The following is a 16,770-nucleotide window of genomic DNA, read 5'->3' on the forward strand; positions in this document are numbered from 1 at the left end:
CAGCTAAAGGCTACTTCTTGTGTGGAAAAACTAAACAGTATGTGGTGGTTAATTTCCATAATGGTATAAAAATATAAAGAAAGGTGCATGTATACATAACTTTGGATGCATGATGCATGCATTCTTAAATGATTAGCATGACATTGTTTCACCTTTACCATTTGGCCACAATCCAGAAGAGTAATTTTATGCACAGAAAGGGATATGTACAATGTTGAGTGCCGGGAGACACATGCTAAATATGCCACAATCCAGGCAGCCATAACACCTCTGTTGAGAGGTTTATCTAATCCAGACCTTAATACAGGTTTGCACATTTTTTTCATTTATGTGCCTTTCTCTGCATACTGGACTACGGCCTTTACTTTGAACTTGCTTGCTTTAATACACTTATAAATACTAATATTTGTGTGTTCTTTTGCTTTTCTAATAACGTAACATCAGGAAGATGAGGAAGGAAGCTGGGCTCAGGTTGGAGACCTTTCTTTTAAACCTTCTGTGTAAAACTTCCATTAAAGACTTATTAAACCATAAATCCAAATTTGATACATACATATGCACATTTGAGGGAAATATAATGATCAAACTTTTATTCCTTTCAAATGTTCTCAACCAAAATAAATTTTGAAAAATTGTTTCGCCTAGAAGTTGGCATTATACTGACTTATAATTGAGGCATGTTTTCTAGGAATTTGTCTCAGGCATATGAAGAAATTGTCTTACCCTGAAGCTAGAATTAATAGTCAGAAGTCCTGCTGCAATATGGAGCTAAAAACACAGCTCCTTGGATCAAAGCCAGAGTATGGTCACTGGTCTTGAGGATTTCAGACTGCAATACACACTTACTGGAGTAATTTCCATGGGACTCCATGGAGCATATGTCTAAGCAGACATGCATAGGATTGCACTGTGAATCAGTTATGTTTGTGCCAAACTGGTGTTCCTTAGAGCAGTGGTCTTCAACTGGTGGGTCGCAACTCAAAAGTGGGTCACAAGATCAGTACAGATGGGTAGCGGCGAAGCTGTTGCTGTCATATTGGGCATAGAGAAAATTGTGAAAGTGGGTCCCATGTTGCAGGTTGGGAGTCCGAGGTGGGTCTTCAGTCTGGATCATTTGAAGACTACTGCCTTAGAGGATGTGGATTTTGTGTGAAATAAGCAAAAAGTTGTGAAAGCATAACCAAAGATCAAATGTGTGCCGCTAATTCTGATTTTTTCTGTTTTTTTCAGTTTCTGGCTAACACATTCATATTCAAATATTTGACTAAAATCATTCTAATAACAGCTGCTTCCTACTTTGAGGCAGCTGGCAAGCACCAGTAGTCCCATGGTGTCTTACGTGGTATGAAAGGGTGATGCATGTCTCTAGCTGCACAGCTCCCTACCATGGTCTCTGAAAGTTTGGAGATGTGCATCTCCCCTTCACGTGTTTAGATGAACACTAGTTACTATATTAAGTGTGAACTGGATTTAAGTTTAAGATATTGTGTGTTTTTTCAGTAGTTAAAAACTCTACCTAGTGTGAACTTCAGACACAGACTATGGGTTCGTTCCAGTAAAAGCCTCTTGCGGATGGAAAGGCTCCCTCCAGCGGGAGGCTTTTGATCCTGCAGAGCTTTTTTACTGGCTGAGTGGGAGGAGGTAATATTTACCCATTCCTCTCCTCCCCGTATAGTCATGTATCTCCCCAAATAAACTACTCCAGAGGGTTGGAGAACTCTCTGGAGCATGGGGAGGGGTAGCACTGGGGGTGGGGGCTGCAGAGGGAAAGACAAACAGGGAAAATACCCCCACACACACATTCTGCCAGCATGAGCATTCTGTATGGAACTCTGTTCAGGGATGCTCCTTCCAGCAGAATAAAAATCTTGATGAAACCTCCAATTTATATTTAAAAGCTCTTATATTTAAATTGCACTTTAATGTTTGTCTTTAAATAGACTTTAGCCTACGGTGATATGAACCATGAGTGGATTGGCAATGAGTGGCTTCCCAGTTTGGGGCTCCCTCAGTATCGCAGTTATTTTATGGAATGTCTTGTTGATGCTAGAATGCTGGACCATTTAACTAAAAAAGATCTTCGTGGTCAACTTAAAATGGTTGACAGTTTTCACAGGTAATATATTTTACATAGTCATTCTTAACAAATGTTTTTAGTGGTAAATATATTTGAAATAATCATTATTAACAAACATTTTTGTTGTACTTCCTAATGCCCCACCCCCTTTTTAAATGTTTTACAGAAATAGCTTCCAGTGTGGGATTATGTGTCTGCGAAGATTAAATTATGACCGAAAAGAACTTGAAAGAAGAAGAGAAGAAAGTTTGAATGAGATTAAAGGTAACCATTTGCTTTCTTGTCTTTGACACAGCCTCTCAACAGTATATGAATTCATAACATTAATCCTTTATGGAATATTTTCTATTGGCTGAAAAACTGCAAAATTGAAAGCATTTTCAATGGAAGATACATACCTGTGTTCGGTTTTGTCTAGGGTCTATGATTTTGTTAAGGTGCCTTAGTATTGTTAGGTTTTGTGTTCAGCACTTTTTGACTGCATGATAGCATAACAAAGATTTGTTTGTGTCTATCGAAGATGCCTGTATTAAGCAAGTCCTAAGCATTCTAAAGCCCCTGAAATGTGAACCAACTATCGTTTATGTTTATCTTCTTCCATAAACCCTTGTATGTGCTGTCTGCTGCCCCTATTTATTTGGAATGAGTGTGTGGTTGGGGACGTTAAACAGCTGGTGTAATGAAGAACTAGAAAGTGCATATCTAATCTCACCCATATAGACCTACCCAGTGGGGCAAAATGCAGATATTCTAAAATTACCTATAATAAGGTAGATAAAGTAGTTGCATCTCAGTCCCAAATACTGGCTGTGTTTAGATGACACAATAGTCAACCATGTGTCAATAGTCAACTCCATGGATGACTATTATCATGTCGTCTTGGGAGTGCTCCCTAAATAGTCATCCGTGGAGTTGACTATTGACACCTGGTTGACTTATTGCCCACCCCCTCTCTGCCCTCCCCACCAAATAGTGATGCTGTTTCCCATGAGAATCTCCTTTCACGCCAGGTCTTCCCACTGTCAGGAACCCGGCACAAAGGGGGATTCTCATGGGACATGCAATCCCTAGGTGGGGTGCTGTGATATGCAGCTCCATGTGTTCCCAGGGACGTGCATGTCCCGTCCCTAGGTGCGGCAGGGCACCACGATTGGGGCGTCAAGCTGCCGCCCGCCCCTTCTCCACAAAGAACAAGCAGGCGGCAGCGCAAGGATCTCTCCTGCAGCTGTCATGAGCAGGAGAGATGCTTCTGCCCCCAGTCCTCATTCGCCACAAGAGAAGGGGGACGGGATGCGCAAGCACCTCTTCTGCTGCTTTGCAGCCGCAGGAAAAATCCTTGCACGTCCCGTCCCCCTTCTCTTGTGGCGAATGGGGATGGGGGGCAGAATCATCTCTCCTGCTTGTGACACTTGCAGGAGACATCCTTGCGTCGCTGCCTGCCCGTTCTTTGTGGAGAAGGGGTGAGTGTGGCGAAGGGGCAAGTGGCGGCAACCCAAGATTCTCTCCTGCAGCTGTCACGAGAAGGAGAGATGCTTCCACCACCTCGCTATCCATTTGGATATGGCATTGGGGAGATGGATGGAGCTCTCCTGCCATCCTCCTGACCCCATATCGAAGCAGATTGTGGGTGGGGGGGATGTCTCCCGCGGGTTGACATGTAATGTCAACCTGCAGAAGAAATCCTTCCGCTGATCGCAGCACCCTGCCCCACTCAGGAACTGGACGTGCACGTCCCGGGAAGCGCCTGGGGAGCCGCCAATTGTGGTTAGGGCTGTGCATATTCTAAGCAGAAGCACAAGGTTTTTTCTTCTCCTGGGAACCTCTCAAAAGCTTCTAAAGATCAGGGTACCCTTTGGAACAGCCAAGGGGCTACAACCAGAAAGGAAAATCAATACACACAAGGAGACACATCAAGCTTTTTCGCTTCCGGCCCTTAACTTTTCAGTACCTTTGCCCTCCCTCATGCTTGACTCGGTATGCTTGAGTGTGTGCTGTAAGATCACTAACCCACATGCTTTAAAAAGTTTATACTGTGAAACGCTTAGTAGTAGTAGTAGTAGTGTGGCTGATGAAACACTACAGCATTTACCAATTGTGAATGTTCTTGTATCTATGCGGTACTTAAAATTTACTAAAAAACCTGTTTTAGAAATCTTTGTAATACTAAATCTATAATCTTTTTAAAATACTAAATCTATAATCAATGCTGGAAGAACATTTCATAGCCACTATTTCCCAGCATCAGCATTTAGATGATTTCATCCCTGGGATTTTTCCAGTCCCATCTGTATTGGGTGCAGTAAAACACAAACTGTGGGCAATACCAAAATTAATATCAAAGTGTACTGTATGTCAGTGCAGAATCTTAATACATAATGTTATATTTATGAACTTTAATACTACTTGGTACTGGAACTTCACCCCAAAGAAACGTAGGTTGGATCCAGACTCTCCATGGGAGTCTCCTACTGGAGGAAAAGGGGAGGGGGATTTTACTGACACTCCCCTTTCCCCATCAATGAAAATTCCCTCCCTGAAATGCTGCTCTGGAGAGTCAGGGGATTTTCTGGAATGGTGAAAATCATCTTCTCCAGGTAGGAACCTCCACTGGATCGCGGTCCCTTCTGCAAATGGAAGGGCAAGTCTGGATCACATCCTATGTCTTGTGCTAGTACATATATTAAACTGTTTTGTGACATAAGCTTTTACTTTCCGCCCCCCTATAGATGTCCTTGTCTGGAGCAATGACAGAATGATGCACTGGGTGGTGTCAATTGGTCTTAAAGAATATGCAAATAACCTCATAGAAAGTGGAGTTCATGGTGCGCTTGTGGCCTTAGATGAAACTTTTGATCACAATGCATTAGCCCTTTCCTTACAAATACCCACTCAGAATACACAGGTAATAACAATAAAATCATTTGGAGAATGTTCCTTAAGAGGCATGTTCAAACACTGTAGTGTTTAATGTTGGGGCAGTGAATAAGCTTTTATAAATTATGACCCATTTTAACATTGAATTATTACCTTGGTCTCAAAGACCTTAGCAATTTCAACAAAACTTTTCACATTTTCTAAGGCATACCACTTCTGGCATACCTATTAAGACTGTTTTTTTCTCATTAAAATTAATTTTCCAAATGTATAAATTTTGTCTCAGTATTATCATCTGGAGAAGATTCCAAAACAGTGTGTTTTTAATTTGGCACAGTGTAAATCTGTGCAAATTTACAAAAATGGTGATGTGTAATATTTAATAGCATTTGGGGACATTCAGAAAATAAAGTAGACCCGGTGGTAGTAATGCTCTATTGGTATCATATCACCTATATGTGTGGCTGTGATTAAAATTGTATTTTATAAATCTGGATTCTCAAAATGTATTCCAAATGTTTGAAATATTTTGAGGTTTTTTGATGATTCTTTTTAATTTAGGCTCGTGCTGTGTTGGAGAGGGAATTCAATAACCTTCTTGGGATGGGCACAGACAGGAGGTTTGATGAAGTGAGTTTTATTGTTTTTGGTTTTACAATTCTCCCTAGTCTGTTACGATTTGTACAGACAGCTACCATAAGTTAATGGCATCCTGCAACAAATCTTGAGCTATGGTTACAGTAGGCTTTTAATTATGGTTGGTTTATAAGGTACTTTCTTCCTACCCACTCACTGCAGTAATGGACTTCCCAGATAACTGAGTGACTCATCTTTTCTGTCTCCTGTCACAGCATCTAGGATTAACAACTGTTTCCCTGTGCAGACATAGCTGACTCACTAAGATCAAAGACATTTCTACTATTTCTCTGTTTCTTTATCTTGAATTTTGAGAAAAGAGTTTTGTAGTTTGTTTGCTATTATATATCCAGCATGAATATCTCTCCAAGAACCTTTCATTTCTCCCCTCTTTATGTGTATTGGTTATGATACACTTTAACACAGCCATCTATAATTTAATTTGCTAGGGACAAATGCCTCTGGTGAGGAGGACTCCTATCAGCCTTCTGCAATGCAGCTGTTGCAAACTGCATTGGGATTTCATAGTTTCCATAGGCCTATTTCAAATTATGTTGGGCACAAAACAAGTGGTAGGGAATACTCTGGATCTGGTTTCCTGTAATGGACTAGAGGGAAATTGTCTTATGGTAGGGGAGTCAATGATAATTCCATTGTCATGGGCAGCTCCTTACCTGATCAAGTTTGATCTTCAGGCTACCTGGAAGCTTTGAAAGAATGGGGGACCAGTTTTGATGGTCTGCCCTAAAGACTGATGAGTCTGGAATGCTTTCTGACTTCCCTGGGGATTTTCCTTCATGCTGGCAGTCCTGCTGAAGCCCTAACCTCTGCTTGGAATGAAGAGATGACTCAGGTCATCAATATGCTCATTCCCAAATGTCCTCAACCAAATCGTAGAGCCATATTGGTTTCTTGGTATTCTGGGCAGCTAAAGATGATAACACTTGAATGCTAGTAGCAGAAGGCTCAAAATGAATATGACCAAATACAAGTGGTGCTGATGGCAGCAATTTTTTTTTACTAATCTGCCACCATCATTTCCAAATAACTTGGTTTAGCAGTGCTGTTCCATGTGATGAAAGGCATGTTGAATCTGGGGCATCAAATGGTAGAGCCCTTGAAAGCCTTCAGCTTGTACAGGTTGAGGATGTGGGCAAGCTATTTGGAGGATCGAGACATCCCCCATGTGCTCTCGACCCTTGCTCACCCTGATTGCTGTTTCTTTGAGAGAGGGCTTGTTTCTACCACCTTTAAGGAGGACATAGTAAGACCCCTTTTGGAGAGAAAAAAACTTGATTCTCATAGCAAGGATAACTATCGCCCAGTGTCTTCCATTTTTGATCAAGGTGTTGGAACACATGCTTCCTCTCAAATCCAGGTAGTCCTAGGGGAAACAGTTAATTTCGATCCATTCTAATACAGCTTCAGGCCTCGTTTGGGGATGCAAATAACCTGTTTGCACTGCTAAATGGCAGATGCTATGGAATAGATGTGTCAGGTGCAACTCTATTAGTTTTCCTGGAGTTCTCAGTGGCTTTTGATACAATTAACCACTGTATCCTTCTTGGGCAGTTGACTGGCTTGATTGGGTTGGGAAGCAAAGTTTTGTGGTGGCTCTAGTCCATTTTGGAGGGATGTTCTCAGTGAAGATTTTCCACTAAAATGATTTCATCAGTGGAACTAGGAGGGGGCTATTCCCTTCCTCCCTGCAGCTCCCTCAAAATCTCCGGCAGAAGGTTGGAGGATCCTCCTGAGTAGATTTTGATAAGATGCTGAGGGCTGCAGTGGGGAGGGGGGAATGGCCCCCTCTGAGTTCACTGATGAAAGCAGTTCCATCAGTGGAAAAACTTCACTGGGTTTCACCCAATGTCTTTGAAAAGGAGGCATGGAGATCAGGCTCTCAAAAGGTCATGACATGCTTCATTGGCTCATCATCAATCAAAAAGGCCAGCAGCATGCAAAATGTACAGTTCAAAGCAATGTGCCCCTGACTGTGATGTTCTGAGCCCTCTTGAATATTATGGTTGTGTTGTATGTTAATCATATCTTAAAAGTGTGTTGTTAGCTTTCTTTTCTATCATGTCGAACTTTTGTTATGCTTGCTTTGACAGGATGATGATAAAAGCTTTAGACGAGCACCTTCATGGAGAAAGAAGTTTAGACCAAAGGACATAAGAGGTTTAGCTGCTGGATCGGCAGAGACTCTCCCTGCAAACTTCAGAGTTACCACCTCAATGTCTTCACCTTCTATGCAGCCAAAGAAGATGCAAATTGATGGTAAAGTATTGCTTAATTATTTAAGCATGATGGTTATGCCTGAAGTTGTAAGTGAACTAAGTAGCTGAAGCGTCTGCTTTCTTTGCAAGCTGGGCAAAGATCTTTACCTTGTGCATGACTTACAGTGTTGCTTTAGTTACTCAGTGAATGATGGCAATATTTGTATTTTCTATTTCTGCAGTATTAACAACTGGCTTTCTGTGAGTTCTAATTAAACAGGCTTTCAAGTTGTGTTCAGATGAACATTTAGCAATCTTTCAAAATACTGGTCTTTATTTAGAAATAGAACATATATGAAACAATGTTGCATGCAAGTGACAACGTTTTGCTGTATGTAATCCAATTTCAATTGACCCCCTGTCGCAAACTCCTCCAATTCACTTTGAAACGAATAGAGGTATTCAGCAGCAGTAGTTGGTAGATTCCACCAACTGTTTTCGTTATGAAGATCTTAATTACTTCATCCAAAAACCTGGTTTCTTAATACTCTATATCACCTTTATCTCTTTCCAGTTACTTTTTCACTCTCACTCTTTGTGCTTGCTTACTTGCCTTCAAGCACTTGCTTACTTTATCCTTTCTTTTAAAATTATAGTCTGTATTCCTCCTCCTCCTCCTCCTCCTCTTCCTCCTCCTCCTCCTGGCTATGATCATATCTTCTTCCTTCTTTCCTGAACTCATTGAACTCTTGTTTTCTACCTGTGACCTTTGCTGCTTGATCCCGGTCGTTGTTTTTGTCAACCTGCAATAGTGTTTCATAAATTCCACCTCACTGAACTTGCTCCTACCATAGCAAGCTGCTATCTTCTGACCTAATGTAGGAGATTCTTTTCATTCCTCATGACCAATTGGTACCATATACATATTCTATCCCAGGGGGTAAGAGCGCTTACAACAGTTCTTCTAAATGTTAATTATTCTGTCACAGCCTAAAGAAATTAAATGGTTTGAGAGATAAACAGCTAGTCCAAAACAACATCCAAAGGACACTGCTTTTTGCAGGCAATCACTTGTGAAACGCCTCTTAGTTAAAGGGGTGCTGCGGAGAGGGCAGAGCAGGGTTCCAGGATGCCGTGGTGTTCGGAACGCTGCCCAGTAAATAGGTAGATTATCACTGGCAAGATCCTGCTCTGTAGCAGGAACACCAGCTGTCAGTCGTGACTGCTGTAGGTTTGGATGGGCTGGGCTGGGTGAGAGGAAAACCACAGTTCCAGGTGTAGTGGAGGGTATGTCTCTGGACATAGGCTGCAGCTTATTCATGAACTAGGTAAACCGACAGGTTTGAGGTTGTATACAATGGTATCTCTGCACCCCTAGAATGAACACCACTGGCAGATCAGATTCCTCCTCCCCACCTTCAGCCTCTCCACAGGTCCCAAAATCTCTATCCATTGGAGTCTGTAGAAGAAATGGATAAACAGTATTTTATTTTATTTTATTTTAGAAATGGTAATGTTTCATTGTATATTGGTATCAGCATTATAGTTTATAAAGATTTTTTTCTATATTTATGTAAATTATGTACTTTTAATTTCATCACACACGCACACATGTCACAGTGCCATCTCTAGTCTCTTAGAACTCCTCAATGTCTATTAATTTTCCTTCACCTCCCTTACGTTGGTTTGGTTCTGATTCTTTATTAATGAGGGATATGAAGGAGGAACTGGCTCAATATTGACCTGCACAGAACCATAGCGGTAGGAAGGCCCTGGCCTCAAACACCAAAGAGGGAGATGTTGCAATATAAATTGAGAGCTACCGTATTGCTAGTAGGAAGCTGCTGGATACCTGGCCCCAGGCTCTCCACTGAACGCCATTCTAGGGATGAAGCTGTTAATTAACCAAAGAATCCGCCTTATACCAAATCAGACCATCTAGCTCAAAATTGTCTACAGTGACTGGCAGCAGCTCTCCAGGGTGTCTTTCCCAAACATCCCTGGAGATGCCCAAGATTTGAACCTGGGACTTTTTGCATGCAAAATATGTGCGCTACCACTGAGTTCCAGCCCTGTCCAAATTTGGGATGGTTGAAGAGATTGTTTTGGCCGACTTAGGAGAATGGGAAGTATATGCTGGTATGGTTGACTGGATGACACCTATTTAATTAAACATGTCCTTCAATATGTACCAAGTCTTCCCACCATATTATAAAGTGATTCCAAATATACATTGAAACTAGAGGAAGTGAATATGTATCCAGTTACTTTATATTCTGTGTAGCTAACCTTTTGTAACGTTATGGTGTTACTATAACTGCATTGATCTGTGATTCTAACTGCATGCTGTATTCTGCATGTCTTTCTGATCATTGAACTAGGCAATGTATCAGCAACACAAAGATTGGATTCTGCTACAGTAAGGACTTATTCATGTTAAAGCCTTTCATTGGTAAGTAAGAGTGATACACTGATTCAGTATACAACGATAAGAAACTATTCTTGATAAGTAAAGTGACCTTATACCAGCTGCTATCTGTGGCATGCTGAAGACTACACTAAGCAGCTGAGATCCAGATGATGCTACCTAAAACCATGAACTGCTGCCCAGCCTTGTCAATTTAGAAAGCAGGTTAGGTATTACACAGAGTAGCCGCTCAGAGGAAATCAATCAAAATACTTCATATTCACCAGCAATAATTCCCTTTTGAACAGTTCTCATGCCTAGTCTCCAAACTGTTTTTTTTTAAACTCAGTAGTTTAAATGTACCTTTGAGTTCTGAGGATAGAAGTTTAAACCCAACATAATGTGAGAATTGGGAGTAATGTATATTAAGAAGGTGGGATGCCACTCATGGCTTCTGAAAGTATGCCAGAGTTAAGACAAGTGTCCTAATTAGAGGAACAAGTTAGTGAAGAAAGACCAACTAGTTGGATGATTTATTTACTTCTCTACAACAATGAGATATGAAATAACAACATGTAATTGTAGACCATGTGTTATGCATAAACTATAGGCTCTTGTCTGTAATAAGTTATACAACTTTCCTGATTTTCAGGGTGATTTTGATTTAAAGCAGATTTTTTTTCTACATTTCTCAGATTCTAAATTTATTTACTATATTAATTGCAATATATTGGCTCTTTGGTAATGGTACTTTGTATTTTTATATCTGAATAAAACGTTCTGGGCTGGCTCAGTCAGATCTCCTAGTTTATACATGTGAGATTAGAAGGCAATGGAGGAGAACTATTACATTGCATCCAGACACATTCAGCAGAGCTTGTTCGTGCTGCAAGAAGAGGGGTGGTGTGGTGGTTTTCACCAATTCCTCCTCACTCTCAGCAGCCCCCTGAGAAGCTGATTTAGAGGGTTGAGAGACCCTCTGGAACAGTGTGGGAGGTGGCCTGAGGAAGGGAGAAATTGGCAATAATCACTCCCTTACCCGCTTTCTCCTGTAGGAAGCTCCCACTGGATACCAGTTTGCTCCAAAGTGGAAGCAGGCCCCTGTTTGCAGAGGGTCAGGTCTGGATCAAACTTGTATATGTGTACATATTATGCAACAAATACATACATTTGTATAATGCCTAATTTATTCTGCTGTTGCTAGTTAAGCTAATGAACAAAAAGCTATATCCTTAGATATTCTATGTAACCCTTAAGGGCTGGAATCTTGTTTTCAGGGGAAAGGGCGGTCATAGCTGGATCAACCTCTACAAGTAGGGGTGATTGATTTTTTTTGCTAAAGACTTATCTTTATTAAGTGTATATTTGGAAAGTGACAAGCAGGAGAATATAGAACATATTTTCGTATACAATGTATGCTTGAATTTAAAGGCTGGTTCATATCCATACACAATTCTGTTAGTGGCCCATCATTGCTGTCAGCTTTCCACAGAACATGTCCCAGCCATCCCCAAAAGATGTATTCTATCCAAGATGACACCTTATATTTTTGTGTATCAAATTTGCTGATTATTCAAAAGCCAAATATAGGGAGGATTTCCACAAATAACTGTGTGCATCTGATACAGTTTCTGAGGGTGGGGGACCTCTGTCATACTACTGATCAGGTTTTGTATAACTGATTGCTCCTTCCCATTCTTTTGCCTAATAGCCATTTGGCTCTGTGAGAGGATTTTACTGCCTGCCTTGACTGATGCTGCAAGAATGAGTGCATTAGCATGCACTCTTCCTGTGTGACACTTGCTGTTCCCTGCATCAGGGAAGTGGTGTATAGTGCGTACTATTTTTTTCTTCTGGCGCTAACAGAATTTTGTTTTATTTTCAGTTTATCCCCACTATTTCTACAGATGATCTGAAAAGTTTTGAACTCAAAGACCATATTTTGGAAACAACTGAAATCTTTAATCTGTTAATACTTGTTAAATCAACACTTTGAAATATTTTATTACAGAGTTTTTAATTAGCAGATGAATTTGTGAGTACTATAGAGAAAGTATTTTAGAATTAAATGTTCTTATATTTATGTAAGTGTATGTGAGTCCCATTACTTAACTTTCTGTTAGTCTCTAAATCAAATTATTGCTGGTTTGTTAATTTTAGTTTTTTTCATCTGAATGTACTGTAATGCTTGTATGTTTCTGCCCCTATAAGCAATATAGGGTTTTTGTAAATTATGCAGTTATTGTAATTATCAGTTAATGGTTTTTAATAAAGTGAAGGTGAAAAGGATTTTGCTATCTTTGTAAAGGTATCATGACACCAAGCAGTATATATATATTGCCATTGGAAAAATGCTAGCTCTAAAATATAAATAAATTCCATTTTTTTTCAGAGAAGCATACGTTTATTAATAAAACAGGTATGGTACCTGCTTCTATTTCCGTTCATAACTGTACCTTTTCCACATAGCATATGATTTTAGTGTGGATTTATTTATGTCTTTTGTTCAATATAACTTGCATTACATTCTAAAATGTGGGAATTATTAGGACACTATGAAATGTGCGAGGCCTGGTGAGGTCATTTATAACTTTTATTTGTGTGGCTGTATTTGTACAGTCTGTGTTCATTGACTGAGCATAAGCCATAAGTGGAAATATTTTCTGTTAACCCAGAATAGCTCCTAATAATACCCAATGGGCAACCAAGAGTGTTCTTCTGTATTTTGATGTGAAAATGTTTGCAGAAAGATACTGATGCAATTCTTCTAAGTGGACCAATCATGATGCACTTCAGTCTCATGGCAAAGATGCTGATGGCACAATAAGCTGAAGCATGTAATAGTGCAACTATTGAAAAAAAGGCCTTACTTTTCTTACGTCATCTTTTGCATATATTTATAAACATATTTTAAATTCTGGACAAACTTTTAGTTGTTAATAGTTTTAGCCATTTCAAACACTTTTAAGTTCAAAATGCATCATTCACTTTTTTTAAAGCATCTTAGGAAGCCAGCAAAGAGGACGTTCAGATCATGGTGCATTATTTATTATGCAATAATATATACAGCATGTCTTTTTCTGTTTTTAGTTTTGGCTCTTTTTAATTGTACAACTGAAATTCATTGTTACTGTTTTTTTCTATTAACCTTGTATGTATACTTCTGACTATGTAACAAATTATGTACAGTCTAAGTACTTTGAACTATTTTTATCACAGTATTATTTATTGCTTTCTTTCAATAAAGTACTGAAGCATTTTTTCCACTGCCAATAAAATGCTATTCTCTTGTGATGGGGCTTGAAGTGTTTTTAAGGTGAGATTTCAGTCGTTAATGCAAATGCGATTTCATGTTTCCCTTTGTCTAAACCAGACATGAGCAACCTTTTTGCCTCTGAGGAACATATGCAGCAGTAGGTAGTAACTGAAGGTGACAGTGGGCATGGCTGGCACCCTTTTACCCATTCTCTCATGTGCATATGTGTAACTTTTATACACACACCCTCACTCTCATGTGTTCACACACATACACTTCCCCTCTTATCCTCCCCAAACAGTAGAATACCAGTCGAAAAACCATGTAATCTTTTCCACTATTTTTCCCTTGCTCATTCCTCCACCTCATAATACAGCAGGTTGTCTTATCTGCAAACTAGGCAAGGAAAGCAAGCATCAACCAAGCTCCGGCTTAGACCCAACATGAAGTTTGTGGTAAAATTACAAGAGTTGGTGTTGTTCTGCAAGCAGTTGCACAACTGCTATCTAGTGCAAGCGACACATAGTCTAATGAGAGGGTTTTAAATTCTGTACTGTGAGTTTCAACAAAACAAAACAATAAAAATGCAAGTGTAACTACATACTTGAAAGTCCTCAGATATTTCAACATTCTAAAACAAAAGGAAAGGAAAAGGGAGTACATTACACAATTTTCAGTAAAGAAAGACCAAATATAAAGAGGGTGCAAAACATACATTTACACTGACAATGTGTTACTTACCAAGAAGCAGGTACATACTTTAAGAGAACATATACATCAGAAAATATTAAAGAGCTTTCCAATACAAAGTTTATCCGTCTATGACTTCCTCCCAAAAGGAAGCAACTATTGGATATTTCCAGAGCATAGGGGGGGGGGAGCATTAACTGTATGACACCTCCAACAATTAGCTGAGTTAGACAAACCTTTCTTAAGGAAACATGGCATCCAGTAGTCCCAAAACAAAAGGTTTTTTTTTGCTGTATAAGCTGTAACGAGGTCCAGAGGCATGGCAGTCCATTGATTAGACAAAATAGCTTCAGCTATTGGGCGGAATAGAAATTAAATAAATAAAATAGGACATTCCAATTACCTGTTCCATTCATTCTGAAGACCCTGTGTATCATATTTATTCACAAATAAGCATTTATTGTGGGTTAATATGCCTGGTCAGCTTCAATAAGCAAAGGAGACTGAAGTTGGAATGCCTTTTGCAAGATAAAAATGTGTTTTGCAAGTGGTAGAAACATTGCACTAATAGAATGACTGCATTGGCTACAATCCTCAGTTTTAACAATGGCAATCCTTCCCCCTTTACTTAGTTTAAAGATAAAACAGGAAAGCAGACAGACTCAGACCTTCTTTCTTTACTTTCCATGCAAACCACACTTGGTACATGCCTACTCAGAAGTAAGCCCTGCTGAGATAATGGTAGGCCAGGCACAGCAAACATAAACCACATACGTTTTAAAGAGCACTAATTCTCCTTGGTGCCTTACCCCTACCCCCGCCACACCTGCAGTGAAACCAGCACTCCGTAGCTATATTCTGATTTTGTTCTCATTCCCTGTCAATCCCAACCATGGAGGATGCTAGCAGCAGCTAAGATGTAATAACTCCATTCGCTTGAATAGGGAGAGGGGGCAGCCTCCCTGCTGAAAAATGGCCGGAGGGGGGTACACCAGCTCCTGTACCTTGGACCCCGGGGCTACCAGATCCTAGCCAGTTTTCAACCAGGCAGCTGCTTCTTACCCCATGCAAATGAATAGACAAATTGCACCACTCAGTTGCACATGGTTGAAGAGAGAGAAAGAAAGGAGCCAGGGGCAGAGGGAGCACTGCCAAGAAGTGACGCTTCCTCCCACCCTCAGCAGCCAATTTTTAAAAAGGCCAAATGTGTCCTTGTGCTCACAAAGGTTGGGGACCCCTGTGCTAGGGAGTTAACAATTGTCTGCAAATGTTTAGTATAAAATAACACTACATAAATTAACTGAGATAAATGAAAAAGATGGTCTTGCCCTGAAGAAGCTTAACATCTAGGAGCATCACCACACGGGGGGAAATCACGTTTCCTTACCGTGGCTTCTCTGCATTTTCTCATTCTTCCTGGAAGGGAAAGAGGAAGTAAAAACCACATGGCCCAGTCAGAGGCCGTTTTTATGGCGCAGCTTTTCCTGCACACAGTAGGAGATCATGGCACATTCTGGTTTTTTTAAAAAAGTCAGATTAAAAGGGGTCTATTTTGCTGCAGAAAGAGCTCTGTCAGATGAGCGTTTTATTGCATGCTCATTACTGGGCACTCATGGATTTCGTGGGTCCCTTTCACAACATTGTCTGCCTCCTGCCCCTTCTAGCTTTCTTCGCTCAACAAAAAAAAATCTCAGTAATTTTGACTTATTTTTTAAAATGGAAGTTGTCGCTATCTCCTGCTGTGTGGGGGAGAAGTAGTGGGATCAAAACAGCTCACTGAATAGGCCATATGCAAGTTGTTTACTTCCTCTTTCCAAACAGGAAGTAATGAGGGACAAATACATGGGTGGAGAAGCGATGGTAAGCAATCGTTTTCCCCTGTGTGAAACAAGCAGAAGGAGCGGGAGGCAGATGTTTACGCACACATCTGTAAGGGGCAGTAGTGAGCATGCAATAAAACACTCATCTGATGAATCTCAAAGGGCATGTCTAGACCTGCCGATATCCTAGGGATCGCCCCGGGATCATCCCTGTGCATCCACATGACACACAGGGGAACCCGGGAGCAGGGAGGGATGATCCCTCCCTTTACCTAGGATATTGGTATACCCTTTAATCCTGACTTTTCCCATGGTCTCGGGCTCATTCCAAGACTGTGGGATGTGTGGCCGGGTGTTCCATTTTCGTCCTGGCTCCTTGCAAGTAACTGCGAGAAGCCGGGAACTGGGCAAATCCATTTGGGATCAGGCTTCTGCCCTGTATGCAGTTCCTCAGCCAAGTTATTCATATCTGAGGCTCATCAGTTTGTCAGCAGTGAAATGGGTGTTGGAGCAGAAAACTGGGTTTAAAGAGTGGGCTCAAAAATACAAAGCGTGGTTTTGTATTTTGGATCTCAGAACTGACCTCTGCTTGCACTTAGGTTCTGGGGCAAGTTAGATTTCTTTTAATTTAATGAGTTTGCCTTCTGGGAAATGGCTATTTTGTGACAGGCTATGCCTGTGAATGGGCAAGCCCCCCACCTCCACCATCAGGCAGCCATTTCTGAGACTGCTCATGACACTCCATAAAAAATTCCAAATATGCCTGTTACTGAAAAAGCGCATATAGGAATCCC

General features: G+C 40.6%; 1 protein-coding gene across 6 annotated transcripts in view; it reads left to right on the forward strand.

Annotated features, from left to right (window-relative positions):
- PPFIA1 (PTPRF interacting protein alpha 1) overlaps nucleotides 1–13,504 on the forward strand; it is a 61,452-nt gene extending 47,948 nt beyond the window's left edge. For 4 of the 6 annotated variants that reach the window (XM_063117379.1, XM_063117381.1, XM_063117380.1 and 1 more), the window contains 7 exons: nucleotides 1,941–2,116; nucleotides 2,244–2,341; nucleotides 4,804–4,979; nucleotides 5,513–5,581; nucleotides 7,699–7,864; nucleotides 10,185–10,255; nucleotides 12,096–13,504. In XM_063117379.1, coding sequence (XP_062973449.1) covers nucleotides 1,941–2,116; nucleotides 2,244–2,341; nucleotides 4,804–4,979; nucleotides 5,513–5,581; nucleotides 7,699–7,864; nucleotides 10,185–10,243 — 744 coding nt within the window. In that variant the 3' untranslated portion in view covers nucleotides 10,244–10,255; nucleotides 12,096–13,504. Of the gene's footprint in view, nucleotides 1–444; nucleotides 472–1,940; nucleotides 2,117–2,243; nucleotides 2,342–4,803; nucleotides 4,980–5,512; nucleotides 5,582–7,698; nucleotides 7,865–10,184; nucleotides 10,256–12,095 lie in introns of all 6 variants that reach the window. The other 2 variants (XM_063117385.1, XM_063117383.1) reach the window with 2 other exon arrangements.
- The last annotated feature ends 3,266 nt before the right edge of the window (nucleotides 13,505–16,770 follow it).

Source organism: Elgaria multicarinata, chromosome 2 (genome assembly GCF_023053635.1).
Source record: "Elgaria multicarinata webbii isolate HBS135686 ecotype San Diego chromosome 2, rElgMul1.1.pri, whole genome shotgun sequence".
Lineage (NCBI taxonomy): Eukaryota > Metazoa > Chordata > Lepidosauria > Squamata > Anguidae > Elgaria > Elgaria multicarinata.